Here is a 17,820-nt window from a genome sequence, read left to right as displayed (position 1 = left end):
CATCTATGGCGTTTTGCATTGTGTTAGTTGTGTGGTTGTTTTAAATACAAGTGTAATTTATTTTGAGGAATTGTTCACCATCTGTTCACTATCACACGTCATTATTTCAATGTCCTTACTCACACACAAGCACAGCAGTGTTATGAGCTGATGTTTTGTTGTCCTACATACCAGGACCACGTCGCACTCCATAATTATTGACATGTTTGATGCACTCATGGAAAGTATGTGCACAGTGCGGAGGTGCCCCGGGGGGCGGGGGGGAGGGGGGGACACGCTAACTGGAATAGAATGGAAAGGGTTCCAAAAACAAACACTCCCATCGTCAGTTTCTCTGGAGTGAAAACTCTCCACCAGCCACGTTAAATTAAAAGGGTTTGAGACAGTTTATTTCAAGATGGCCCGGGAATAGCCAGCCAGCCAGGCAGGCAGGCAGTCGGCCAGGCCATCCCCCCCCCCCCCAGTTGCGCACCGTCATGTCGCTGAGGCTCCTGCCCGCCATCATCATGGACGACGAGGACGACGACGGCAACTTCACCAAGTGGATGAGCAGCTATTGGGGACACGGAGCTGAAGGATGTGGCGGTGGAGGTGGAGGAGGTGCAGGAGGTGGAGGACACTCGCGCGAAAGGAAGCGAAGTTTTAGGAGACCTGCCAAGACCAGAGTTGATAGAAGGGCATCACTTCCCACTGTGGTAAGAAAGACACAACAACCTCTCCATGTCCAGAGTAACCCTCTAACCCTGTCCTGTAAGGCTGATTTGAAACCCTAACTTGATACCCTGACCCTTGTTTGCGAAATGAACTCCGACTTGAAACCTAATTTGCAAGCCGACGCCTAGTTTGAAACCATAACCGACTTGAATCCCTAATTTGATACCCTAACCCTTGTTTGAAAGCCACAGCCAAATTTGAAACCATAACACTGACTTGAAGTCCTAATTGCAAACCCTAACCTAGACTTGAAACCCTATTTTGAACCCTACCTCCAAGTTGTAAGACTGTTTTAGCGTCACGCACTCTTATTAAGCTCTTACGATCAGATAATTACTGTTGCGTAAATGATCAGTGTTTCCATTCCGAGGAGGGATTAGCTCCATTTAGCCACAACAAGCTTCTCATATTTAAAGCTACGATGGCAAATATTACACAAGTGACTCTGCTAAATCCGCCAGGCTTCTTCTCACCGCCATAGATTTTAATGCGTCACGTGCCATATCAAACCGGATTCATCTCGGTTGTTTTGTCATCGTTTTCAGTTCAGGTCAGCGGTAGTCAATCACTTTTCTGGGAGCCAAAAGCACTTACAAGGTGTGTAGGTGAAGTTCTTTTGCCACCAGCGTACTTCCATCATCAGGTTTGAGGAAGACGTTTTCTCACAGGTAGCGTGTGGAAATAGTTTGCTAAAAATGAGACCTAGCACGATCACTCCTCAAATATTACAAAAGCACAAGATCCTCGATTAATCGACATTGACTCGACTATCACTCCCTGAAATGAAATGGTCAATATAATGATTATCTTTCTTCACAGTCTCAGCTAGACGCCATGAAGCTGAACCGGTTGCACGCCGCCACCACGGCGCCGGCGCCAAGCCACGCCAAGAGCCGAGAGGAGAAGGGGGAGGTCAGACCCCACCAGGGGGCTCGGCGGACCCCTTCGGACGACAACGGACGCCCCAAGTCGGCCGTCCCGGAGAACCGCATCGGCACGATCCCGGAGCTGGCAGAATCCTTCCAAAATAGACTTTGTCTTCAAGATAACTGCAGCTTGTCACTGGTGAGTCGAATTTAAGATTCATTTTAAAACCACATTTGTAACCCTAACTACAAGCCGTATCCCTGTTTTTTTGTAAACCTAATTTGAAGCTGTAACCCTTGTTTGAAACATGAATTCGAAGCCCTACTTTGAGCCACAGCACTGCCCTGAAACCGTAGTTTGACGTTTATGTCAGAGTTAGGGATTCAAATTAAGGCTTCAAACCAGTATTATTGTTTAAAGTAAGGTGAAGGGGTTCAACGATGGTTAGGTTTTCAAATTATGGTTTCAAGACAAGTTAAGGTTTCAAAGTAGGGTTTCATGTCTGGGTTAGGGTTTGAGCTGGAGTTATGGTTTCAAATTGTCATTTCAGGACAAGGTGAAGGTTTTCAAGGTAGGGTTTCACATTTAGGTTTAGTCATTTCAAAGTAAGGTTTCAAGTCTGAATTAGGGTTTTCAAAAGTAGGTTTTCAATTCTGGGTTAGTTTTTGAAGTCTGGGTTTGAGCCAGGGTTGGGGTTTCAAAGTATTGTTTCAAGCCTGTGTTATACTGCAGTTTCAAGTTAATATTAGGGTTAGGGTTTTCATTTTCAACTCCGGGTCATGGTTTCAAATTAGAGTCTCAAATCTGGTTTAGGTTTTCCCATTTGGGTTTGAAGTCAGGGTTAGTTTTCTCATGGAGCTGTCGCATTGGATTGTTCAGGTGTACCTAATGTAGCGGCAGACAACCCATTCTGTTTCCTGTTTGCTTTGTGCTTCAAGAACGCTTGATGTGTTTTGTTTCTTTTTTTCAGAACGACGACGCCAAGCTGTGTCTGCTGTGTCATGACAACAAGTACAAAAGCGGCGGCGGCGGCGGCGGCGGGGGCGTTCAAGAGCCGCACTGTGCACACGCCTTCCACAAGGAGGTGAAGCTTTACGCTATTCACTTTCAAATAGAGCTTGCAGGACGACCTTATTCTTGACCCCTTGAAACACAAATTTTAAGGCACATGCACTCTTGGTAAGCTATACGGAGGCAAAGCTACTGTACAGTATATTCAAAGGGAAGTTGTAAAATGAGGGTTTTAATCCAAGAACCTTACACGTTTGCCCCCAGCATGCGAGCGTGACATGCATGAAGTCACCTGCTATGAAATCAATCACACTCACATTAATCTGGTTCTCCGCGTCGGGACGGAAGGCCGCGCGCAGGTCCGGGCCGTGCGGCCCGCTCGGCGATGGCGGCGAGATGGCGGCGGCCTGCCTGGTGAGGAGTCTCCTGAGCGGCAGGAGGAGGTCGGCGGACGAGACACAACAGCAGCAGCAGCAGTACACGTTCCGGCGGCAGCTTTCTCTGCGCAGGCACCGCTAAATTCTCGCCTGAACTCTACAGTGCAAATTTGTCAGTGGCGAGCCGTGCATTTTCTTCCCCTTCAGTGGGGATAATCCACCTCTTAATACCACCACCAAAACAGGTCACCATTATTATAAACCATCAATACTTTACAAAAATGCAATGTAACTGCACGCGACACGTACATCATCTGAAGAAGTGGGAAAAAAAACACACAAAATAAAAAAAATAAATTACAAAAAAAAACATGATACTCACGAGGGATGCTCATTATGAAATTCAAGTGTTCAGATCGTTAAAACGTGTTTTGTATGCCTATTACAAGTTTCGCTCTCACCAACCAATCAGATGATGTCATCAAAGGGCCAGCTATTTGGGCCCGGGAGGAAGAATTAGAAATTTGATCAGTAGGTACAGAAACAGTCCAATTGCTCATTGTTGAAGTTCCATGGGCCAGGACGGCTGATTGTGAAGGCGCTGGGCAGATTAGATTGACACGGCAACACAAAAAGGTTGCAATCTTATTGGACAAAGACATCTGGCACCCACGTAGGTACTGGAATCAGTGCAGCCAAGACAAACACTACCAAATGAAGAGACTAGACTGTGCATAAATTCATGCAATTGCATCGAACAAATATTTGAATTTAAACCCTGACCCCTATTCTACAGTGTATATTTCTACTGTTCATTTTCACTTTAATAGCATGTTTCAGTGTTAAGTTGTGTCTAATAATGTGTGACCCCTGTTGTTCACTCCCAGTTCAGTGTTTGCGTTTGGTGCTGTAAAGATAAGAATTTTAAAAAAGTCAGTAAAATGCCCACGTTCAAGTTAACCAGGAGAAACTGCTTGACTTTACCAACAGCCCCCGAAGCGATGCCTCAAAACTACCACGTCAGAGTTGAGATTGGAACCCAGAACCTTTTGCTTGTAAGGCACCGGGGCTAACCACTTTTCTGCCAGCTATTCTACCTACACTATTCATAATAATAAAAAAAATTGATACACTGATATGAGTGACTGAGTCACTCATTCCCTACTCCCTAATTACTATACAGGCATTGTTCGTGGACTTTTTTTTTGTAGACTATATAAGCCACCGTATAAAAAGAAGCCTAAAAAGTTAAATACAACTTAACTGTTCTTAGGCAGCGATTCTTTCCTTCGCTATTTTCGGATTAATTCACTCATTCCCTGCCCCACAAACACGACATAGGGATTTTTAGTGGGCTTTTATATAGTCTACTATAATAAAAATGTCATTATAATTATTAGGGAGTAGTGATCATGAATGATTCTCAACACAGCCCAGGTGTCTGGGACAACAATTAGTTCATATATTATTACTTTAAAGTAATAGTTTCTCTGTATTCTTGTTATATATAAGTAAATGTATTCATATTTTTGGAAATAAACGCGTTTTTATTCCTAATGGTTGTCTTAATGATCTTTCCATATGTTTCCTCCATTTTTTAAACAGGTGTCGCCTTCATGGACCCCTCGTTTTTCTGTAAACTCTCCCGCCCCAGACATGAATTCAATAACCCTCCTCGCAAACTACATGCTCATTAGTAAAAAGAATTGCTTCATTTGGGTGTGAAGCAGCTGAGGGGAGGCGCCGAAGTGGACGAAGGACTCCCCCCGGCTGCTGTGTACGTGCTGCGGGCCTCGTTTCTGCTCTCGGTTCGACTCGGCAGTAGAAAACTGTAGGATCTTTTTTTTTTTTTGTAGCCTCAAGCAGGCGGAGTGAAAGTGCACACGTGGAAACCCGAGATTGATGTGCGTTTCAGCCAATGGGAGTTCGTAAAGGTGACGTTAGCTGACCTCTGCCAACCAATGGCAACGCTCGAGGGGGAAAATGGGGGAAAAAGATGCTGTGAACGGTTCGGAGGAGAAGAGGATTCTTAGGTGAAAGAGTCGATGTTTACTTCGATGAAGAAATTTAGCCAAATGATGGAAAAATCAAGATGTTTTCAATTTTATCTTCACTAACTTTTTATTTTTGAAATCTCCTGAGACAAAGCTGCTTTGGGTAAGACCCCCTCAGCCCCCTCCTTCTTTGTTTTTCCACTATTTAGGATGCAGCGCTTTTGTACGCCTTTTAAACTTACTAATTTTTTAAAAAAGCAAAAAAAAAAACTGTGCCCCACAAAACTCTTTTCAACTCTTTGTCTTCTCTTTCACGTTGCTAGTGATTTAAAAAAAAACTTGGTTTTGACAAAATTCCTACAAAATGACGACATACCGTACATTTTTACACATTTTAAACACTTAACGTAATACAGAAAATTATAGATAACGTAACCATTTATTTTCCATTTTTTCACATTTTATTCGACGGAATAGCTCAAATTAAAAGGATGAAACATTTAGCTTGGATTGAATAAAATGCCTTCGCTTGCTGTACTTATACAACACAACATTCCACTTGTTTTGCAGTTTTTAAAGCTTTTTCCGTAGCAATTTTTAACAGTAAAAACGCCATTTCTAGTTATTTATACGTTAATTGTGTGGTATTCTATTTGAATTTTGTCTTTCCTTTTGGAAATCTATCCATCCAAGAATCCTTTTTCTATAGCGCTTATCCTCATGAGGGTAAGCTGGAGCTTATTTTCAATATAGAAAGAAGATAAGAAATATTTTCTAAATAGTTTTACCACTCCCACCATCTTGAAACACATTTAAATATGAAAACATATTAAAACACACTTGTTAAAACCACTTTTAAACACATTTAAATGTAATATATCAAATTGCAATAATAAAATGTATATTAAAAATACTATATGTATTCTAGTATCAGCGTAGCTGCATGTACCTTTAAGAGGCGGGGTCTGGTGGAGTGGCAAGTGACGTCTGCGTGTGAGTGTCTGGGCGTGAGCAGTGGCTGACAACAATTGTTGCTTGAGTGTGTCTTTTTGCGTTTTATTGTTCTTTCAATAAATGGATGAAAAGTGCATCAGTGACTGGCTCTCCTTTCCCACATGCGAGGGCATTACAGTAAGTAGTACAGTGGTACCTTGAGATACTTACATTGTGCTGCACCTTCTGGTTTGTGCACCTTGGCCACCTTGGGGCAGTATAATACACACACACAAATATATCTATATATATATATATAATCTGAAGTAATGGTTATTCTTCGCAGAGGATAAAGAATATATTCCTGTTAGTATTGTTATATTGTCTGTTTACATGTGTTGCTCCGTTGTTCATGTTCAAATATCCACTGCTTAAAGGGTTGTTATATTGCGACATTGATGTTTTCCGTTCGCATGTCTGTGGGTGCCCAAATGCTAAACTGCCATTGTAGGGGAACAATGTATGTTAATTGGTTGGGATGAAATCTAATCATCAAGTTTTTCCATTTGACATTTGGTGAGGGCTCTATTTCATTTTCATAATAAACAAAAAAAAACAAACACATATTCCTCATTTTTAATCCCCCCGCCTCTATGGCCGTGATACAATTGAGCGGTTTCCATGGCGATGGTGTTGTTGTATTCATCCGGGGGTGGTCGCTGCTGGGAACAAACATCCACTCATGTTTGAGTGTCCTCTCTTTTCAAAAGGTAACCTCTGTTGCTCCGTTCCCTAAAATGGATGCTCAGCGCTGTATTTACGAAATCAAATCAAGCAGTTTGTAGGAAAAGTCATATCAACAAGTTAAAAGGTTTAAATGTCCAAATGAGGCACATGAGGGCTGTCTGCTTTATCTGCGCGGTGCTAAAAGGCAGCCAAGGTACAACAACAAGGCTACCTGCGCGCGCACACGCTCACACAGTTGCATATTTGCTGTGGGTGATTACTGCGTGCCAATCATTTGCAGCCGCATTGCATCACGTGACCGACGCAATGTGCCGCGGAGATCACCTCTCGTGATTGGTCCGGTTTAGTCACATGCTGCGATGACGAACTCAGCTTTCCCCTTGGTTCCTCAATACCGCCATCGTTAAAATACAAAACACCTAACGCCGCCGCCTTCTCGATCGATTTTGCAATATAATTGGTGATCTTTTTTTCTGTTCTTGTCATATTATTGTCTGTTTCCTAAATACACTAAACATATCCTTGTCAACTACTTTGTCACTATTTTCATCTGGAATATATCCCCTGCGATCCATGGGGGTTGGCTTGTACATAATGGACGTCTTTTGATCTAAGCCAGGGGTAGCACCATGGGGAGCTTCAAGGGCCACGCGCTTCCCGGGACCTTCTTCCTGCTGGGCGGCATCTGGTGGACGGCCAAGTACTCGCTATGGCACGCCATCCGCCGAAACAAGAGCATCGGCTCTACCCGGCTGAGCGGCAGAGCGGCACACCGCCGCCTGGAGGTCGTCGAAAGCTCGCTTGTACTCTTCTTCTCGTTAGTGGGTGAGCGAAGCGGTCGCGTTGGTTGCATTCCGCCGCGTCCGTACTGTGATTGACCGCCATTGTTTGTCATTCAGGGATGCTAGCCGAGCAGTTCTTAAACGACGGGCCGCGACTCAGGCTGTACGACTTTGCGGAGAACCACTGGAAAGACCTGATGAACTGGCAACACGCCACCATGTACCTCTTCTTCGGCCTGGCGGGATGCGTGTCCTTAATCGTACATACTACAGAGGCCGCGCCCCTCGCCCTGGACAGGATGTTGATGGCTATCGCCTTCTTTAACGAGGGTAAGACATGGCGTTAAGGATTAGGGTTAGGTGTTGTGGTTCAGATTAATGTTGGGTTGGGTTAGGATAGTTTAAGGGTTAGGAGTGGGTTAGGATGTTAGCGCTAGCTTTAGTGATTAGGTTTAGACTCAGCGTTAGGGTTCCTTTTGATGAACACAGACTGGCAAATCATAGTGTGGCACAGAAAATAGCTGGAACTTGGCAAAACTACTCCATAGACAAGACATTAGGACACACCCAAAAAGATGAGCTGTGTTGTTCTTCCAGGGTTCCTCTTCCTCTACCACCTCCACGGCCGGACTATGTTGGACGTGCACTTCCATATCCTCCTGCTCTACGCCGTCTTCGGGGGGGCCGTGGTGGCCTTCCTGGAGCTTTTCCACAGAGGCAACATCCTCCTGGAGCTGCTGCGCTGCGCCCTGACTTTGCTGCAGGGGAGCTGGTTCTGGCAGGTGCGTACCAGCCACAGTTGGCAAAAGCACTCGCACTCTGTACTTAAAGCACAGATACCCGTTTAAAATCAAGATTTCAAGCTCGGTCGTCTCTATTCACGTCATCGGCGGAGGTTTAAAAAGGTCTTTTTTGACAAAGCAAGGAATAAAAATAACAGATGTCAGTTTTCAAATGTAGGGAGTAAAAGAAAAAACGTCATGAGAAAAATAAATGCTCACGTAAATTACAGACACCAGAAAAAAAATCCAGTTATAGTAAATACAGAAACAAAGTACAAAGTATTTATTCTTGCTAACTTCCCACCAATGGTCCCAGCGGAGTTGCATGTGTGTTGCGCCGCTCAGCAACTCCCAGACTTTTCTCTCTCATGTTTGCGTCTCAGATTGGCTACGTGCTCTACCCTCCCAGCGGTGCCCAGTGGGACCCCAAGGACCACAACAACGTGATGTTCATCACCATGTGCTACTCGTGGCACCTGGCCTTCGCCATGCTGGGCGTCGGCCTGCTCTACTGCCTGGTCAGCTGGTGAGAATCACACCCACGGCACTACTATATGTGCGGATGGGAATGGACGGACATAACTTGTGAATGACACAATGTAAATTTGTCAGTGTACAGCTTTGTATAACTGTACGTTTACTGTCCCTTCAAAATAACTCTACACACAACGAATCATGTCTTATCTGCTGGCGACAAAGGTGAGTGCAAATTACAGTAATTTCTCGTGTATAATGCGCATTTTTTTTGGTTACGTTTGGCAATTGTCAAAAGTCAATGGTGCGCATTATACATGGGTATAGGGGGAAATGAAAAAAACGTTCACATTTTATAAATGTATGCCGCCATCTAGAGGTTATGAGAAAGGTGTACACTTTCATTCTAATATGCCACCGCCACCTAGAGGTTGTGAGAAAGGTGTACACTTTCATTCTAATATGCCACCGCCACCTAGTGGTTATGAAAAGGTGTAGCCTAAACTTTCATTCCAATATGACTGGTACGAATGACTGCATAATATGTACAGTTGTGCTCATAAGTTTACATACCCTTGTAGAATTTGTGAAATATTGTTTTTTTTTTAAATACAACAGATGACTGAACAACATCCATCATTATTTTTTTATGGTTATGTTTTGTTTAATGATAATACTTGTCTCAAATGCTTGACAGTTTCATTTGAATCCCATTAAAATAAAATTAAATGTTTTGCCTGGCCCTTCATGTTTTCATTAAAGACTTGTACACATCTTACAAATTCTGCCTGGGTAATCAAACATATAAGCACAACTGTGTGTTTTCTCATTTACTAAATAAAAGTAGGGTTGTGAATTTCAAAATAAGAGCAAGTAAATAAAAAGAAAGTATTACGTGTTCAAATAAAGTGCTTAACTTCAGAATAATCCTTTGAAAAAACTAACAAAATACAGATAATTCTTCATGGTTCGATCATATGGGTAGAAGCAAAATCATACATTGTAAAAATGCATTATACATGGGTAGAAGGGTTTTCCAGAATTTTGAGGTCAACTTTGGGGGTCCATATTATACGTGGGTGCGCATTATACACGAGAAATTAGGGTAGCCATTTTCCCTCCCCGGGTGTCATGTGACTCATTAGTGTTACGACGTCTCGAGGTGTAAATGGAGGTGTGTTACATTTGTCATTCACTGATTTATTCCAGTTCAAATGACGCTAACGCTGTACTCCTTCTTCCAACAGCGCGGTGCGCTCCCGGCTTAAGAAGACCCCCGCGGTGGAAATGGGCCTGCTAAAGCGCAGTGATAAGGACCTCGAGTCGGAGGATGAGGTGGTGTGAAGCGGACCCCCGCCACCGTGCCGCTACTCGTTTAAAATCAGGGATAGGACATTTGAGGTGCCAGCAGCCTCATCACTGCCTTAGTTCCTTATTCAACTGCTCTAGCTGCCTTTAGTAGCCTGTATTCTCAGGGCCCATTGCTACGGCATATACAGTAGCTATATCGCTATTGCTATACGTAGCGTATTAGCAGAGTGGTGCCCTTTTTTTTGCCAAACTGTTAGAATTGTTATTTCCTGTCATTACACTTGACTATTTGTATGTCATATTTGGTCTTGAACAAACAACACGCTTCTATTTATGTAGCGACAAAAGTCTTCAGAAATAATGACAGTATTTAATGGCGACATGCACTTTACCGCAGCCTCTTGATGTTTGTTAGCTTATTGTATCACACTAATAAAAGATATATGATGTCTAAATGTGCTTTGTACATAAAACGGGAAATGTACAGGGTGTACCAAAATTGACGATACATACATTTCCTTTTTTCTATTTTGTTTCGGGTAATCATTCGGCCAGACACGCGGCCGTCAGCATTTGACTGTGGCCAAATTTCGCAAACCAGGATCTGTTCTGGACAAACCGCACGGCGTAAGCGCTGGGCTTACCACCGCTGAAGAAAACGGCAAACTCTTATAGAGCAGGCGTTCTCGCAAAGCCACGAAAAGCCTCGAAAACTCTGTGATCAAGCTTTACTCATACAAAATTCAGGTACTCCTGAACGCCTCCTCCAGAAGTTCGGTGTTTCGGTGCGTGATTTGTCAAGAGAAAGATCCTGTTTCGATAATCTTGCCGTGAAACGAAACGAATTAGAAAAAAGGAAGTGTACAGTGAATTGTGGGACATGCATGCTTTTGGAATGTGGGAGCAAGCCGGAGTTCCCAGAGGAAACCCACGCGTTTGCGAAGGGAACGTGCAAAGTCCACACAGGAAGGACCTCAGGCTAGATTTGAACCTGTAACCTCTCGATGTGCTAACCACTTCACAACCATGCTGCTGTGTAGTTGTGCTGTTTGTACTGTGTCTATTACGCTTGCAAACATTCACCCTCTGTTACGTGTCAGCTGTGAGTTGTTTATTTTTTCTTCTTCGAATAAACACAACACATCGTAATGGCAGCAGTACCTATAAAAGGCCACAAGGTGACAGTAACGTCCTTCCTGTTAAAGGGTGTTTGTTGTTTGATGTCCTCAAAGGGTGTGCAGTTTGGTTTTATTTTACTTCTGGTTTTACATGACCCAAAACCTATTAAATGCAGCAATGCCTAAAAAAGGCCACTAGGTGACAGTATTGCTCTTGCAAGCATACCCTGTTACCGCCTGATGCCGGCTCTGAGTAGTTTTACTTTATTTTGTTTTATTACATTGTACAGTGAATAACAGCCAATAGTGTCAATCCGAAATGAGTACAGTGGTGCCTTAAGATACGAGTGATCCAATTTAGGAGTTTTTCCCCAGATATAAGTTTTTGCTTTGACTTGCGAGCAAAAAGTAGTTTGACAAATAGTGAATAAATATTTGTTTTAAAATACGTTTCTAGCGATTTATTGCCACTCCCAGTGGAAGTTTACTGTCAACAGAAGACAAAGAGAATCATACCTTGTGTGTTTGAAATAACCACACAACTTTGGCGAAGAACAGGCTGTTTAGCCTAATGCTACCACACAATAGAAAACGCATTAGAGGGGCTAAAAAAACTAGCATCAATGTTGCATTGTTATAATCCTTTAAGCAAAGGACAGGTTATCTTTATCCTCTACAAAGAATGACAAAAATTACTGCAGCTTACTGAGGAGTTATGACTTGTGTCTCCGTTTATATCCATCTGTATATGTTTGTATTATATTGCCCCCCGGTGGCCAAGGTATGCACACCAGAATGAGCGGCACAAGGCCCATTGAATTGAAGCAAAAAATGTGGCTAAACTCTATCTAAAATTCTATTTCATTAGGACATTACTGTTGTTTTTTTAAAGTACAGTTTATTAGAGTGCTATTGTTCCAATTAAAAAAACATTTTTTTTGGGGGGGGGGGGGCTGGCAAGAACAGATGAATGACATTATCATTCATTTCATAATTCATTTCCGTACCGTTTTATCCACATGCGGGTCGCGGGCGTGCTGGAGCCTATCCCGGCTATCTTCGGGCGAGAGGCGGGGTACACCCTGAACTGGTCGCCAGCCAATCCCAGGGCACAACAGGAAACAAACAACCATTTGCGCACACATTCACACCTACGGGCAATTTAGAGTCTTCAATCAACCTACCACGCATGTTTTTGGGATGTGGTAAGAAACCGGAGGTTCCCGCAGAAAACCCACGCAGGCACGGGGGAGAACGTGCAAACTCCACACAGGCGGCCGCGCGATATCATTTCATCATAAAAATAAAAACATTTGAGATACGAGTGTTTTGAATAGCGAGTGTGGTTATTAAACACATTAAACTCCTATCTCAAGGCACCACTGTGTGTGTGTGTGTATATATATATATATATATATATATACTGTGTACCAGACAATATTGCGGCGGGTGGTTTAAAATGCTGAGTCAAGCGTCTCTGGGGTTGCCGTGACAACGACCAGGCGCGGTGTTAGGTTTCTTGTCAAGAGTGAGAACTCTTCTCTCACTCCCTCGATCTCAGGTGAGCGGGTGGTGACGTCATCCAGCCGCTCAGGTAGGCAACACCGAGCTGCACGAGGAAATACTCCAACATTTATTCCCTTTTTTTTTTATTTTATTTTTTTTATTATTTGTATTTTTTTTTTTTAAATAAAAAAAAAATAAACTACAGTATTGTCTACATGGATAAACTCAAGTCGGTTTTAAGCGGCGAGGAGACGCGCAGAGATAACAGAACAGTTTTAGAGGTGAGCAGAAGACGATTTATTTGTCCTTCATGTGAGTTGAATTGTCAATTAAGTGGATTGTGTGTGTGTGTAGACCGTGAACGAGGCGTCCACCCTGGGCTGGGGGACTCGCGTGAAAGGATTCATCGCCTGTTTTGTGCTCGGCGGAGTGTGCGCCATCCTCGTAAGGCTCATTTTCATGTGTGTTGCTTGCAGCAGGCTGCGTGCTTGTTGCCGTTTTACTGGTTTGTCTCGCTCTCAGGAATGTCGCTGAGGTTCTGAGCATTATACATTCATTTTATTTTTACTAACTTTATTGGAATGTGTTTATGAATTAAAAAAAAAAATATTTGTATTCAATTATTTAAAGTGTTTGTGTTAAATCAGTATTTCATTTGGAATGTAACTTTAATATTTTATTATACAATTATAGTGGTATTATATTATGCAAACATTATAATTTTATTGGATTAAATTTTTATTAATTCCATTCTTTGTGTTTACCTGTTTAATTTTAATAAAAATGTCTATTTAGTGTTCATTTAAATACATTTAAAATAAATTATAATATGTGATATATATGCAGTTTCAGACAACTTTATTGATCACCACAGGGCAAGGATTATGTTTGTGATTTTATATAAAGGTATTTAATTACAAATTCATTTAAAAGTATGATTGTTTTTAGTTTTTTATTTAAAATGTTTTAACGTCAAATGCAAAATTGTACTTTACAATATACATATGAATAAAGTTTCAATTTTTATTACTACGATTATCAACTTTACATGATTTTCAAATGACTAAGTGTAGGCTTAGCATAAAAAAAAAAACAACATCTTTCTGTATAATGGACCAAGACATTAGAAACTGTTTCAAGTCAAAATTGCCTTCATTTGCAAAAAATCCACCAAATGATGTACCAAAAACCATATTATTTATGCTGCTTTACAAATAAAGTTGCATTTTATGTGTTTGCAGGGTGTTTGTTTACTTTTCCTCCCCAGGATCGGCCTCATCCTCTTCATTGTCTTTTACACGTTTGGCAACATTTGTGCTTTGTGCAGGTCAGTGTGTGTGTGATCATATTTAGTCATCATTCATTTACGTACAGTTGTCATACAATGGATTAAAAAAAAAAAAGCTTGTTCAAATGCCAGGTTTTTGTGCAATAAAAAAGAAGACCAAGATAAATCATTTCAAAATCTTTTCCTCCATCAATGTGACCTTTAATTTGTACAACTCAATATATATATATATATATTTTTTAAAAATATTTTTGAGAAGGGAACTAAATATTAAAAACTGAGATAACGTGATTGCACAAGTGTGCACACCCTTTTTGAACTATTTCCCCCCCCCCCCATATCACAAGAAGGTGGCATTTGAACAGGGGTGTGTAGACTTTTTATATTCACTATGCGGTGTTCCCGTGATCCTTTGTGCCACACAGCACCATGTTCCTGCTGGGCCCCATGAAGCAGCTGAAGAGGATGTGTGACAAGACCAGAGCGCTGGCCACCACCATCATGATCGTGAGCGCATGCACGAAAACAAGAGCGCACGACTTGTAGTTTTGGCTGCTGTTATACCATCAAATGTTAACAAATGGGCAATCAGTCATAATAATAGATTTAAATGCAGTGGATATAAAAAGTCTACACACCCCTAATTCAAATGTCAGGTACAGTATTTGTGATAACTGCATAAAAAAAAGAAAAAAATGGGACGAAGATAAATCCTTTCAAAATGTTTTTCCACGATTAATGCAACCGATAACCCATATAACTCAATTGACTTTTTGAGAGGGGATTAAAAAATAGAGAATGTGGTTGCACAAATGTGCACACCCTCTTATAATTGGAGATGTGACTGTGTTCAGAATGAACCAATCGCATTCAACCTCGTATTAAATAGGAGTCAAACTGTCACCATTTAAAGTGCTTCTGATGAACCTAAACCAAGTTCAGATGTTCTGGTAGGCTTTTCTTACCAGGCCAGATTAAGTGCGAATGGTTGTTTGTTTCGGTGTGCCCTGCGATTGGCTGGCAACCGGTTGGGCCTCCTGCCCAAAGACAGTTGGGTTAGGCTCCAGCACCTCCGACCCTAGTGAGGAGAAAATGGATGGATGGATGGATAAGTTGCCACTGGACTGTCCAAAAAAAGTTCAGATGTTCTAGTAAGATGAAAAAAAAATGAAATGATAGTCACAGTAATGATGTATAATATTATATATAGTAATGATGATTATGAAAATAAGTAAAAAATACTAGTTTAAATTTGTAAAATACATTTAAAACACATTTTAAATTAGATTTTCATTTTATTTTAATTATTTGTAAGTTATATTGCACTCATTATTTTTCCTCATAATAATAACCGATTATTAGTAATGTATTGTGTTCAATACCTGTATTTTTATTGACATAAAACAAAGAAACCATAGCACCTCAACCGTCTTAAAAATGGCAGCATGATCAGCAGAAAATTATGAAAACCACTAAAAATCCACTATATTAATGTAACGTTAATATGTGTAATGCTTATGTAAATGCGATTTCCATACTCTTATTGCAGACTTGTCTTGTGTTGACGCTGTGCGCCGTTTTCTGGGTGAGTGACTTATTGGCTCGTCATTTCTCTTGCAAAACATTTAGTTCAAGTCAACTTGCCCGTAATTGTATCCTTTTGTTTCCAGTGGAAAAATTTTGGCCTGGCGTTGTTTTTCGTCATCCTGCAAGTGTTGTCGTTCGCCTGGTGAGTTCGTCGTCATTCTCAAAAATCATCATCGTTGCGCATTCATGGACAATGTTGGACATAAAATGGGGATTTGTTTCCAGGTACAGCCTTTCGTACATCCCGTTTGTCAGGTTTGTCCTTTTAACATTCTCACAAAGTCTTACCGTCTCTCATAAAAAGTTCGATTTTTTTTGTTGTAAATATTGGATCATATCTTTTCATGGGACAGCACTGATGAAATGCCAAGATCAAAATAATTCAAGACACAGCTATTAATCTAATTAATTAATCTATCTAAACCACTGGCAACAAAAGTGAGTACACCCCTGAGTGAAAAAGTCTAAATTGGGCCCAGTTAGCTGTTTTCCTTCCCCGGTGTCATGTGAGTCGTTAGTGTTACAACACTCGGGTGTGAATGGGGAGCAGGCGTGTTAAATTTGCTGTCATTTCTTCAGTGTTGTCACTTTAAAATTATTTCATAAAATATTTTGAAAAATGTGAGAGGTGTTCGCACTTTTTTGGAGATATAGTGGTACCTTGACTTACGAGTTTACTTGGGTCCGTGACCACGCTCATAACTCAAAGCATTCAAACTCAAATACTTCCCCAATGAAATGAATGGAAATGCCATTAATCTGTTGCAGCCCCACAAAAAAAACAACAATGAAATAATTTGTAACCTGTTTTTAAAAAAAATATATTATTAAGAATAAGAGCACTCTACAGAATTATGCTTTACAAAAACATACAGTAATAATACGGTTAAATAGATTGTTAAGAATGAAACATTTTGTGCATCATGATTTCATGCTTCAATGCCCATTGACATTGTGCTCCTTCCGTAAACGGCAGTAATATTATTAATTTTTCACATTGAATAAAGAATATAAGCTAGCGAGTATTGTTAAATTGTCTTTCTACAGGTGTTGCTGCACCGTTTGTGTTCAAATATCATTTAGATAATGGTTTATGATTACCACAGATTAGCATCTATGCTGCTTTCGTTAGCCCATATATGGCATTTTACATTATGTGCTAACATTAAGCTAGTCGAGTTTCTTCAGTAATGTGCTTCAGTTAAATAAACATGTGAGTGTCTTTGTTTAATGTTTAAACTTCAACTGAGAGAGGCAATAAAACAGCTTGAAATAAGCACTTCATATTAAATGGTTCACAATCCGCTGCTGGTTGTGACGCTAACTGCCGCCAAGTAGTGCTTGCAACTCAACTTTTTGCTCGCATCTCAAGACGATAAAAAAAATAAAATCAGCCAAGTGACGGCTCGCATCTAAAAACTTTCAAGTCGGGTCACTTGTAAGTCGAGGAACCACTCCACAGTGCATATTTTCTCTGTTTTGGTCTAACCTGTTTAAAATGACTTTGCAGGGACGCCATCTTGAGATTGGTGGCCATGTGCATGAAATAAGGCTTGTTGCTCGACTGGGTCAATCTTGTTTGTTTTGTTTTTTAGAAAGGGGCAGGTCTTTTTTTGCCCCCCGTCTTCAACAAATGAGAGTGGGGTTGCATGTCCATTTATGTATAATATTTCATTATTCTTGATCTTGTCAAATGTTCACACACATCCTTTAGTGATACAAAAGCTGCTGCATTTTAATGCTTGTTAATTTAAGTGTTTTTGTTACATGTTACTGCTACTGTAAAGTGTCACAACTTGTGTCCAAATAAATGACAAATAAAAATCACATATACGCAGTTATAGTTTCCTTTCACAGCAGGGGTCACCGACCTTTTTGAGGAGCCACGTCTTGTGTACTGATTGAATGCAAAAGGCTACCAATTGGAGCTACACTTCTAAAATAACAAATCTGATCCAATTATTTGGTAGGAAATCATCTCATCTACCGTATCACCACGAACACTTTGCTTTGGTTGTGCGCTACGATGCTGACCTTTTAACTTTTAAATAGTCACTTACAAATTTACACCAATCCAAGTGGGATTTGAAAAAAGAATAGTAAAAAAAAAAAGTATTTGTATAAGTGGAGGGCGACTAGCAAAGTAATCTCTTTATTTATCAGTACTAGCTTTGCTTTTACTATGCATATGACAATGCAGATATTAGTTTGATGGATTTTGAATGTTTAGATTTTTTAAATAATAAAAATATTTTTTTTTAATACACATTAACATTTTGTTACTGTTTTTGTAACATTATTTTGTGTGGATTGTAGGAGGTACCGTTTG

General features: G+C 40.9%; 3 protein-coding genes across 5 annotated transcripts; all 3 read left to right on the top strand.

The window, feature by feature from the left end:
- Positions 1–248: 248 nt before the first annotated feature.
- lnp1 (leukemia NUP98 fusion partner 1) lies at positions 249–4,526 on the top strand. 2 transcript variants are annotated; one of them, XM_061779399.1, is made up of 4 exons: positions 249–695; positions 1,534–1,779; positions 2,552–2,760; positions 2,857–2,994. In XM_061779399.1, exons 1-3 carry the CDS (start codon positions 477–479, stop codon positions 2,720–2,722), a joined length of 636 nt encoding a protein of 211 aa, XP_061635383.1. In that variant the 5' UTR covers positions 249–476; the 3' UTR covers positions 2,723–2,760; positions 2,857–2,994. The 2 variants fall into 2 exon arrangements, with proteins under 2 accessions (XP_061635383.1, XP_061635382.1); XM_061779398.1 differs by having other exon boundaries at positions 252–695; positions 2,552–2,665; positions 2,941–4,526.
- A 126-nt stretch (positions 4,527–4,652) lies between these two features.
- tmem45a (transmembrane protein 45a) lies at positions 4,653–11,141 on the top strand. 2 transcript variants are annotated; one of them, XM_061779396.1, is made up of 6 exons: positions 4,653–5,126; positions 7,259–7,468; positions 7,543–7,755; positions 8,023–8,207; positions 8,591–8,733; positions 9,929–11,141. In XM_061779396.1, the coding sequence occupies exons 2-6, from the start codon at positions 7,273–7,275 to the stop codon at positions 10,023–10,025; spliced, it is 834 nt and encodes a 277-aa protein (XP_061635380.1). In that variant the 5' UTR covers positions 4,653–5,126; positions 7,259–7,272; the 3' UTR covers positions 10,026–11,141. The 2 variants fall into 2 exon arrangements, with proteins under 2 accessions (XP_061635380.1, XP_061635381.1); XM_061779397.1 differs by lacking the exon at positions 4,653–5,126 and adding an exon at positions 7,000–7,103.
- A 1,531-nt stretch (positions 11,142–12,672) lies between these two features.
- sft2d2a (SFT2 domain containing 2a) lies at positions 12,673–17,328 on the top strand. Its single transcript, XM_061778183.1, has 8 exons — positions 12,673–12,897; positions 12,971–13,060; positions 13,858–13,943; positions 14,330–14,411; positions 15,454–15,489; positions 15,575–15,633; positions 15,717–15,746; positions 17,002–17,328. The coding sequence occupies exons 1-8, from the start codon at positions 12,832–12,834 to the stop codon at positions 17,039–17,041; spliced, it is 489 nt and encodes a 162-aa protein (XP_061634167.1). The 5' UTR covers positions 12,673–12,831; the 3' UTR covers positions 17,042–17,328.
- Positions 17,329–17,820: the final 492 nt, after the last annotated feature.

The sequence above is a fragment of the Phyllopteryx taeniolatus genome, chromosome 7, assembly GCF_024500385.1.
Source record: "Phyllopteryx taeniolatus isolate TA_2022b chromosome 7, UOR_Ptae_1.2, whole genome shotgun sequence".
Lineage (NCBI taxonomy): Eukaryota > Metazoa > Chordata > Actinopteri > Syngnathiformes > Syngnathidae > Phyllopteryx > Phyllopteryx taeniolatus.
Note: the sequence above shows the minus strand (reverse complement) of the source record. Positions and strands in the feature narration are given on the sequence as shown.

Bases quoted from the DNA above. Each gene is read 5' to 3' on its own strand.
- lnp1 (XM_061779398.1), top strand. From the start codon at position 477: ATGTCGCTGAGGCTCCTGCCCGCCATCATCATGGACGACGAGGACGAC. The intron at 1,780-2,551 runs GTGAGTCGAATT...TCTTTTTTTCAG, and splicing joins ATAACTGCAGCTTGTCACTG to AACGACGACGCCAAGCTGTG. The intron at 2,666-2,940 runs GTGAAGCTTTAC...TCGGGACGGAAG, and splicing joins CACACGCCTTCCACAAGGAG to GCCGCGCGCAGGTCCGGGCC.
- tmem45a (XM_061779396.1), top strand. From the start codon at position 7,273: ATGGGGAGCTTCAAGGGCCACGCGCTTCCCGGGACCTTCTTCCTGCTG. The intron at 8,208-8,590 runs GTGCGTACCAGC...TTTGCGTCTCAG, and splicing joins AGGGGAGCTGGTTCTGGCAG to ATTGGCTACGTGCTCTACCC. The intron at 8,734-9,928 runs GTGAGAATCACA...TTCTTCCAACAG, and splicing joins CTCTACTGCCTGGTCAGCTG to CGCGGTGCGCTCCCGGCTTA.
- sft2d2a (XM_061778183.1), top strand. From the start codon at position 12,832: ATGGATAAACTCAAGTCGGTTTTAAGCGGCGAGGAGACGCGCAGAGAT. The intron at 13,944-14,329 runs GTCAGTGTGTGT...TGTGCCACACAG, and splicing joins AACATTTGTGCTTTGTGCAG to CACCATGTTCCTGCTGGGCC. The intron at 15,747-17,001 runs GTTTGTCCTTTT...ATGACTTTGCAG, and splicing joins TCGTACATCCCGTTTGTCAG to GGACGCCATCTTGAGATTGG.